The 9,808-nt window shown below is 56.2% G+C and overlaps 3 protein-coding genes across 3 annotated transcripts; 1 reads left to right on the forward strand and 2 right to left on the reverse strand.

Annotated features, from left to right (window-relative positions):
- Nucleotides 1–649: 649 nt before the first annotated feature.
- On the reverse strand, nt 650–5,919 carry SDRG_09757 (TKL protein kinase; the record flags this gene model as incomplete). Its single annotated transcript, XM_008615708.1, has 30 exons — nt 650–658; nt 707–1,469; nt 1,523–1,686; nt 1,743–1,841; nt 1,891–1,992; nt 2,039–2,146; nt 2,193–2,303; nt 2,348–2,452; nt 2,505–2,594; nt 2,644–2,733; nt 2,781–2,870; nt 2,918–3,034; nt 3,079–3,255; nt 3,303–3,395; nt 3,442–3,645; nt 3,695–3,790; nt 3,843–4,022; nt 4,072–4,170; nt 4,219–4,317; nt 4,371–4,475; nt 4,531–4,632; nt 4,686–4,805; nt 4,850–4,948; nt 4,999–5,100; nt 5,149–5,235; nt 5,299–5,394; nt 5,447–5,545; nt 5,601–5,690; nt 5,758–5,850; nt 5,905–5,919. The coding sequence occupies 30 exons, from the start codon at nt 5,917–5,919 to the stop codon at nt 650–652; spliced, it is 3,804 nt and encodes a 1,267-aa protein (XP_008613930.1).
- A 639-nt stretch (nt 5,920–6,558) lies between these two features.
- Nucleotides 6,559–7,466, forward strand: SDRG_09758 (hypothetical protein; the record flags this gene model as incomplete). Its single annotated transcript, XM_008615709.1, has 1 exon — nt 6,559–7,466. Exon 1 carries the CDS (start codon nt 6,564–6,566, stop codon nt 7,464–7,466), a length of 903 nt encoding a protein of 300 aa, XP_008613931.1. The 5' UTR covers nt 6,559–6,563.
- Nucleotides 7,467–8,186: 720 nt separating this feature from the next.
- On the reverse strand, nt 8,187–8,666 carry SDRG_09759 (hypothetical protein). Its single transcript, XM_008615710.1, has one exon. It carries the CDS (start codon nt 8,653–8,655, stop codon nt 8,308–8,310), a length of 348 nt encoding a protein of 115 aa, XP_008613932.1. The 5' UTR covers nt 8,656–8,666; the 3' UTR covers nt 8,187–8,307.
- Nucleotides 8,667–9,808: the final 1,142 nt, after the last annotated feature.

The raw sequence follows: 9,808 nt of genomic DNA on the forward strand, positions 1-9,808 counted from the left end.
ACTAGTAGACTGACTAGACGACGAAACGACTAAGCCGAGGGAAAATTGCCAGTCGACCCTGGAGATGAAAAACCTCGAAATGCTCCAACAGCCACAATTGGAACAGAGGGTATCTGATGACATGTCAGCCGCTAGAGATTGGGTAGCCGACCCTTTTCTCTTGGAGCTGCAGTTGCTGCCCATGCTCGTCTTGTGCATCCCATCATGTGGTATACAACGCGTAAGTCGTGCGTTGTGACCACAATATAGCGTTGACATCTACTAAAACACCGAGGACGGAGCGACATCACTAGGGATAGGGTCTCGTCGATTCAAAACACGAGTTTACACATAATTCAAGACTCTAGATGTCGTGCTTGAGGCTATAGATAGTGTTTCCAGTTGAACTCGTTCAGTGCCCTTTTTGGTCCCAGATGTTTACAAGTCTCATCACGAAAGAGTGTAGAACTTGAATGGACAAAATAGGGTAGGATTGCTGCGGTATGGCACACGATTGCCAAGTACGCCACACCAATAGCTATAACACAGTATCGCAACCGCTGTTCTATCATGTTATTCCCAACGCGCAGATAATTTGTCGATTCAACACTAGAACGACCACAGTGACCAACGGTAGACACAAACGGGTCGTGTCCTCGGTAAGCCATCATTAGGCGGCCTATGAACAGAGATCAGTACACACAACTTGAGAACATGTTTCCGCAACCTTGCTGCTCGTGCGGCAGCTTTCAGGAACCTCCGGCGGCTGACAACGATTGCTGGTCGATGCTGCAATCTCAGACTTGCGGCGCAGCAGGAGCTCGTCGACGATCGCGGCGGCCGTCGGACGCGCCGTCGGGTCGAACGCCAAGCACTTGTCCGCGAGGGCTTGAAGCCACGGGAGGCACGTTGCACTCATTTTTGGGCGCAGCTGGCCCAAGCGAACGGCCTCCTCGATCGCACCGCGGTTGGCAGCAGGGATATCTGAAAACGGCTCGGAGAGCGTGTCGAGCTCGGTCAAGACGACGCCGAACGAGTAGATGTCGGCGGCCGTCGTGTACGCTCGGCCTTCGCCTGCATGCCCCGGCACGCGCAGCACCTCGGGCGCCATCCAGTACTTGGTGCCGACGTTGGACGACATGACGCTGTCCGTGTCGAGGGTCCGCGCCGAGCCAAGGTCGCCAAGCCGGACGTAGTAGGTGGTCGAGAGAAAAATGTTGAGGCTCTTGACGTCGCGGTGGATGACGCCGCGGCCATGCAAATCCGCAAGGGCCAACGCGAGCACGAGCGCCACATCGATCGTCGCGAGTTCGAGTCCGACATCGACCTGGTGGCTTTTCGACTGAATATAGTCGTGCAAGTCGCCAAGGTCCATGTACTCCATGACCATGGTTGGACTGTACAACTGACCACGCGGCTTGAACGTGTGGGGCGACGTCGACTGGTTGTCGAGGATACCGATGAGTGGCATCAAGTACGGCGACGTGGCCCTAGTCGAATGACGGAGCTCGACAACGCGTACAAGGTGGTAGGGATAGGGTACGTTTGCATGGCGGCCACTTCGCGTTGAAATTCCGTCATCATGCGCTTGTTGGGAAATTTGGGGCCTTTGAGAACAACGTCCTTGCTCTCGTACGAGGCTGCGTACACAGTCACATTAGGTCCCCCGAAAATGGCGATGCCGACGCGGAGGTCAGTGGCCAAAACCTAATTTTGTCAAGAAATTGCATCAAAATTTCCGAAAATGCTAGAATTAAGCCTACCGATACCGGCGCGGGGTACATGCGTGGGTAGAGTACTTGGGCGACAGCGTTGTGGCCGCGTTGGATCGCCACGGCCAGTAACGTCTTGTCGCCTTGTTCCTATCAACAGAGTTTCTCGGTCTCAGAGAGAGAAGATGGAGAGACGGACCGGCTGCATGGTCCAGACATCAACGTCCATGGCCAAAAGACAGCGCACGGCGCGTTCGCGGCCGTCCAACACCGCCCGCAACAAGGCTTTGTTAATCGATTCCTACATTTTCTCATGTATAAACGCAAAAATTGTGATTGGAAGGTACCGGGTCTGCGTCGTCAAGGACGATACCAATGGCTGCCAAGAGAGCGTCTCGAATGCTGCGTGTCTCTGGTAGCCCTTGCGTCGCGATTTGCAGTAGGGTCAGGTCCACCTATATAACTGTGAAACCAAGGACGTCATGACAGATAAGCTGCTACGCCAGTCGTCGACGGAAGTGGAATGGACGCGTCAGCACCAAGGCTCAAGAGCAGTTGGGCCACGGTACTGCGGTTGCGGCTGACGGCCAGCGCCAGTGCTGTATACCCCTCCTACGTCAACATCAGCGAGTAATGATAGAGTACAATACGAGTACCTGGTTTGTAGCGTTGATGTTGACACAGGGACTTGCAAGCAGCAGCGTGAGCAGTGTCGGCTGGTCCGTCTCGACGCAGTGGTGCAAAAGACTGCTCACGTCCGTCTACACCGATCTCGTTATGCTAATACTGCGTGTTAATGCGCGGAGTGGGTACCGTCAAGTTGCTATGGCTGGTGTGAAGAAGACGTAACACCAGCTGGGTCTTTCTCTGGGCCACGGCGGCCGTCAGCACCGTGTGGTACATCTACACGGGATCGCAGATATAGCGTGATGCCGACATGCGCTACTGCTACCTTGCATCTGGTCTCATCCGTGGCACTGCCGAGAAGCGCCAGCAACAAGTTTGCGTCGTCTGTTGCGACGCCTTGGTCGACCTCCTTGCGCTACGAGTCGAAGATGACACCACAAGGGGTAGGTTAAGGGATCGCACCATATCATTGGCGGCAACGACGCCTTCGTGCAAGAGGGTGGTGACGGCCGTCCAATGACCCGCACGCATAGCGTCCGCCAGCGCGGTTTCCTACTTGAGTTCCTAACGACACCGTAAACAACAACGGCGAGACGCACCTTGGATGCTATTTGGCTGTCCACGCTCTTCAGCGTGGCTTGCGTATCTTTGGTAAAGCTCTCGAGGCGTGCTTTCGCGTTCTTGCTCGTCGCAAGCTGCATAGCTGTCTTGTGATCCTGACCCGTCGTGAGTTCAATTCCTGGTTGGTCCAAGGATATACCTTGTTGCGGGCCGTGAGATGGGTGACGGCGGCTTGAAGTACCACGCGACGAGCCTTCAACGACCCATAAGTCGCCTCATTGGCCTCGGGGACGGGCGCCAGCAGAGACAGAAGCATCTCGATCATCTCGACGCTGTTGCTGGCGGCGGCGACCATGAGCAGCGAGCTGCCTCGGGCCTACGCCAGACGTTATTCTACCCGAGTTGAGACGCAAGATAGTGTACAGTCGTGTCGTCTGTCAAGCGCTTGGGATCGTCGGCGAGGAGTCGTTGTAGCACCTCCACCTGGCCTGCTGCGGTCGCCAAAAAGGCCAGCATCTATTCATCATGTGAGAAGCCCATGCATCGTAGGGTCTTGATGGACCTTGGCGTGGTCTGCAGACGCCGCACTTCGCTGCGAATGCGAGAGAAGGACGCGGGCGACCTCGGCGCAGCCACTGTTGATGACCTCGGTGTAGCTGGCTGCGATAGCCGATGCAGTCGTGTCGGGGGGCAGCATCGTCAAGAGCAGCTCGACCATGTCGGCATGACCACTTTGGGCCGCCAGAGACACGAGCGCCATGCCCTCCTAGCTCATGGTCTTAAAAAACCTCTCCGGTACCTGAGTAAGAACGCACCGTAGCGTCCACGGTGGCGCCCGCACGCCATAGTCGCTCGACCACTCGTGGCGCGTTGGCCGCAACCGCCAATCGCAGTGCAGACAAGCCCGTGGTCTAGGTCAACAGAATAAATCTCAGGAAATATTGTGTCTGCGCGAGCACGCACCGCGTCTGTCGTGTTGACGTCCACGCCTTTTGCCAAGAAGCGTTGAACGTCGTCGTCGACGCCGGCGCGCACGGCCTCCAAAAAGCGCTGCTTCTCGGCAGCTTCCGCATTCCGCAAGGTCTGCAGGACGGTACGCGCGTGCTGCTGCTGGATGGCAAGTGCCAACGGGGTCTCGCCCGCCTACTTCGACGGTCGCTTTCGTTAGCGCCTTTGGTTACACACAGCACACATTCGTGGTCGTAAAGATGTTGAAGTTGCTCTTGAGTAGGACCTCGATGACGTCGCGCTTGCCCGCAAAGGCAGCCTGGTGCAGAAGGCTCCATCCCTCCTACGAAAGGCGTGAGCGAGCTGTATAGAGCACAGCAGAGAGGCATACACGAGGCGTCGAGCCAAGGGACGCTTGGGCTTGTAGCAGCTGCGCAACCATCGCTGCGTGGCCACCTTGGACCGCGACGTCCAGTGGCGTATCGCCGTTCTAGACCAAAGGACAACAAATCGTCGCTATGGTGCAAAAATCGACAATCATACAGCGTTGGGACTCGCGAGGTCGCCGCGGGTCGCCGTCTTGAGAAGCGCCTCGACGACCGCCGCTTGACCGGAGGTCACGGCGCTGTGCAGCGGCAGATAGCCTTGCTAGAGAGATGACGTAGGCGTCATCCAAGAGGCCAAGAGCCAATGATGATCCTACCGCGTCTCGGCGACGCGCGAGCGATGCGTCCATCTCAAGCAGGTGCTGGACCACGGCCGAGCTGCCACTCGCAGCGGCCAGGTGGAGTGCGGTTTCTCCGTTCTAAAGGGCAAAAGATACAGGATTTGAAATAGTAAAAAGTGCAAGTGCAGTACGTTGTTGGTCGAAGTGGGCGCGACGCCGGCACGTAGGAGCTTGTTGACGGTGCGCACATTGTTGGTCGACGCTGCATGCAGCAGCAGCGCGCCAAAACCGTCATATTGAACCACCGAACCCTAAACCTCGACGTTGCACCACGGCGAGATGCGCTGCCACGTACCTCGTCCAGCAGGTCCAGACGTGCGTTGGCGTTGACAAGAGCGTGGACGATACTGGCAGTGTTTTTGACTGCGATGGAGGCGAGCGCCGTTTGTCCTTGCTAGAATCGTATGGACAATAATGTCATTGTCGTTGTGGTGGTGTGTTTACCTTGTCGGTCACGTCAATGTTGACATTTGGCTTTGCAAGGAGCTTGTGCAGGAGCTCGAGATTCCCCGTTTCGACGACGCGGTGGACCAGTGGGCGACCCGTCTACAGGTGGTCTGTTTCCAAGACAGTGGTATGTATGTCATTGCGTACGTCATCGAAGAGGGTGGCGTCAATATTGTCTTGGGACAAGATGACCTTGGCGTCCGAGAGCCGGCCGTCCTGCAGCGCTGCCACCAGCTAGCGAAATCACAGTCGCATGCCACCGTGGGCTTTCTCGCTTATGCAACATCGAATGGTTACCGTGAATTGGCGCTGGCGACGAAGATGGTTTTGCAAAAGCTGTGCGATACCGTCGTGCTTCTTGTCCAGAGCCACGTGCAGCAGCGATTGACCCTTCTACAGCATCCCGTCGTCGTACTTGTCTCCAATTTCAATGTAGATCAAGTACGTAGGTAGCTGCGTCGACGTCGACGTTAGCGTCCAAGAGCAGACGCAGAATGTCGGGAAAGTTGCCAAGTACTGCGTACAAAAGCGGCGTGTATCCGTCCTACAGGAAAAAGGACGGTGGATCGATCCACGACGCGATGACAAGGATGACGTACGCGATCGCAAAAGTCGGTCGCCACCTTCTGTGTCTGCAAGTAGGCCACGACGTGCGCATGGCCATTCGCCGCTGCGTAGCACAGGGCTCTCTACAATATGAATATAGGTATCGAGGAATATTTCGAGAAAAGGCAATGTCAAAGTGCAATGTCAAACCCCAGAGCCGTAGTTGGGATCGACGCCGTCGATCTCGACGAGTCGCTTCACATCAGCCAAGCGACCTTCGTCGGCGGCGCAGCCGAGCTCCACCTACAGACACCCAAGTTGGCATGCATATAACAGGAGTCAATGCGTCGGTCGTACTGCTTGGACGTCCATTCAAGTCGTCTCGTAATAGGAAATTGTTGCTCTGACGTCCTTCCGGTACTCGTGCTGAAACCATCTTTGTCGCCAGCCTCAACCAACTGGAAAGAACGGGTATCCTGGACGCAAGATTGCATGCGATTGTGTTGCGGACTTGCACTGCAGAACCAAGGAACGAAGTGGTGTGTCGTGCGGCAAAGAGCTGCAGTGGACGAGCCGGTAGTACAAGCGCAGGCGATCTCTGCAGTTATAGCTGGCGATCGCCGTGGGTCGCCAAGGGTGTGACAAGAAGCATTGAGTGTACTGAGCTCTTGGCGGACGCTAGAGGCTCTTGCAAGAAGACGCCACCGATGGATTTCGCAAGTTGCTGTTGCGTTTTGAAATGCATTTTGAAAACTTGGATGACAGACGGTCCAAATGACGAGGACGAGGCAAAGGACCAAAGTGAATGGATGGAGCGGTCCCACTAGACGATTGACAACGACAGACAGTATTGTACAACAAACCCATTGATGGCTCTGCAGTCACAACATTTATATCGTACATTGTTCTCGTCCCAAGTGCACTACGATCCAAGTGACATGTCCGTTGCGGGATTGGCAGTTCACCATTCTGAACTCTGATTTGATTGCAGTTTGCATCTTTCTGCGATCAGCACGATGGCGTTCGTCGACCCGACGCGCGCCTTGGCTTCGTTCACCGAGTACAAGACGGGTGTTGAGCCCGTGCTCGCCGACGCCGACGTCCGAAACAAAGTCGGTGCCGTGGCGAACGACCTGCAGGTCCAAAACTGCATCCAGTTTCTCGACGACGTGGCACGTCTTCTCGAATGCGCGATCGCACTGTCGTACGACCACCAATGCCACGCGTCGATGCTGAGTCTCGCGATCCAGTACCAGACGCTGGTCGACGCCTTTTGCCGTGCGAGCTCGACCCACCTGCAAACGTCGATGGAAGCGCTCAAGCACTTCAAGCTGACCTTTTTCAGCCTCCGGAAACACGAGATCGACGATGCCCGCTCGCTGCTTGCGGCGCTGCCTTCGCTCGCTGCGCGCTCGGAAGGAATGAACTCGAGCCTCCTTGACCAGGTGACCGATTTCCTGCGCGATGTCAACGCCCGCCTCCAAGTGGTCAATGCCGCGATCAACGCCGTGATGCGCGACATGGTCTTGGCCAAAAGAGAGGACCGCGCTGCGCACGAGTACGCCGTGATGAGCCTCGAGAGGACCATGAAGGTGCTTGGGATCATGAAAGCCAAGCTGGAAAACGTGCGCTGCTATGTTGCCATGTCCAAGGACCGCTGTTGTACGATGGCAGAGCCCAACACAGGCTTGAAAACAGGCCTTCAGTTGGCTACGAGCCAGCGCCCCGACATGGTCGTAAAGGCCATGACCCAGGACTGGTACGAATGGCTCGCTCTCGCCAAGACGAACGACGCAAGCGTGCGTGGCATGGACGGCGTGCGCACGGCTATGCACCGCATCCTCTCGACGCTGCCCACTGCGGCGCCAGCCAGCGACCGTCTAGCGAAGCTCATGCAGCATCTCCAATCTGGTCACTAGACTAGAGGTCTAAACGAAGCATTTGTTTACAATCCACCTTCCTCAATCTAAGTTCACCGCGTACGTTCAAAGCACGTCCCGCAATAACTTTGATTGTATGGTTTTTCGATACGTGCATTTTGTTGGGCAAAATCGCATTCGGCTCATCGATGGACGCCGACGTTGGGATTTTAGGAAAGCGCATGATTCTCCTGTGCGACGCGACCCGAGCGGCCGGCGTGGGCCCTCAATGCGAAGAGTGGCGGCGTACAAGAAAAGCGCTTGCGACGTCTGTCGACGGCGCATACCCACCATGCGCTGCTCCTCCTCATACGCCTCGTGATCGTTGCTTGGTGGCGCGACGAGGTAGCGGACGCTCGACCTCGGCGATACCGCCTGCCGGGTCGATAAGAACACGAGCGCACTCTGTGATATACACACGCAGAGTGCGCTCGTGTGTGTAGTGCCCGCCTGCTTGGTGATGGGCGAGCGAGACAGGGTTAGGTCGAAGCTATGGGCTGCAAATCGGGGATTGGCTCGGGTGCCGGTTGGCGTCGTTCGACTGTTGAGACGCTCAGGTCTTCTCACGGAACACCGTTTCCACTCCTTCAACATGGTCCACGTCTGCTGACAACAATGCTGCCTGTGCTCTCGGCTTCAACGCCTTCCGTACACCAGCTCCATGTCCTGCAAAGGAAGCGATACTATATGACCACTCTAACGCGCAAAAATGGCAGTGGGGGACATGGATGCTGCGACGGACGTTTTGAGGAGCTTTTCGCAGTGTCGACAATCCGACGTGTCCTTGTTGCGCTGTCCGTCCGCCACAAAAAACTAAATAGTGTATGTATTAAGTACTAGGCTAATTCAAAATGTAGGCCAAGTCGAGCGCATTGACGGTGGAAGTCGTCGTCGTCGTAGTGTGGTGTGGTGACGACGCGGGCGCCTCGTCCTTTGACGCGACTGGCCGTGCCAGCGGGTCGACGTGAAAGTAGCTCAGAAAGAACCCGCGGTGCTTTTCGCAGTACGCGGTGGTCTCGGCTTCGCGCTTTCGGGCGTAATTCGACTTTAGTTTGGCGAGCACTTTGGCGCGGTTTTGCGCATAGTACTTCTTTGACCGCTCACGGTTGCGCTCGAGTGTCTCTTCCGAGAGGTACCGCTTGTACCGGCGCGGACTCGAGGACGACGACGACGACGGGGACGGGTGCATGACGCTTCAAATTGCAAACTGAATCGGACGCGTCTTGTTCCGGCCAACGCCCCGGGGCACGTATCCATGTCACGCCCACGTACCCGGGGCACCGCGAACCCTCGCAATCATTGGTTGTCTGGATGCATCCTGATTCCGAGGAGAGCTCCGTGGTCCAAGGTCCATTTCGCATATCTTTTCACGCAAAAAGATACCGCGCTACCACTCTGCGACTTGCCAACAAACTTGTCTTCCGTCCGTGTCGTCGACTTAGAGGTTTTAGCGTCGGTGCTAGCATTTATTTTTTTGTAATTTTTCCAACAGACGGCGTTTTGACTTATTGGCCTCGCTTTTCAGTAGCTTCAAGGTGAAGCGAGAAGGCCGGCCAAGCTCGGTTGCGATGTCAGACGTGCGGACGCGACCACCATCGTAATCGCGTGGTAGGGATGTGGCACGGGTGGCGTCACGCGGAGCTTCGTGGGCCCTCTCTTCTTCTTCTGCACCGTCTACGGATTTTTGCAGCTCCGAGCGTCGGTAATGCTATCTGAGCTTGAAGCCACCTTTCCTATGCACACTTGGTGTCGCCACCCGCCGTGTTCCGAGGTCTCCCCTTACCATCGCCCACGCGACAAACGACCATACATTGCGGTCCGGCGACTGCGCCATATACGACGTGCGTGTGATGTACTAGCGACACAAGGACGCTTGCTGTGAAAAGCTCCGAGGAGCTTTCTGGGTGTTGCAACGGTCTGAGTCGCAGGCGTGTGCTTCGAAGAACCAGACGACGGACGATCGCGCACGTTCCGTCCTTGTGCCGGAAGGTTGAAGTTCGGAGAAGGGTGAATCGTTGAGGCCGCGTCTTCAACTCGCCTCCTTCCTGCCAGCGCCGCTGTTGCATGCTGTTCGACCAGGCGGGGTGTAGGAGGTATACAGTAGCTACAAATCGCCTTGCCCATCCTAAAAGCTTGCTAAACCCACCAAAGTTGTACAGTACAGTCCATCTGCGACAGAGCACACAAAGCTCCTAGGTGCGTCCTCCAAGACACCACGTGCGTCCACGCGTCTCCCGTAGTTGTTGGCTTGCTCGTGGCGACGATAGGACCGTTTTCTTGGACGACCAAGGGGCTCTGGAACCTCCTGGAGAGATAGAGACAATTGTTTGTAGCCTTTCTTT

This window comes from Saprolegnia diclina (assembly GCF_000281045.1).
Source record: "Saprolegnia diclina VS20 unplaced genomic scaffold supercont1.31, whole genome shotgun sequence".
Lineage (NCBI taxonomy): Eukaryota > Oomycota > Saprolegniomycetes > Saprolegniales > Saprolegniaceae > Saprolegnia > Saprolegnia diclina.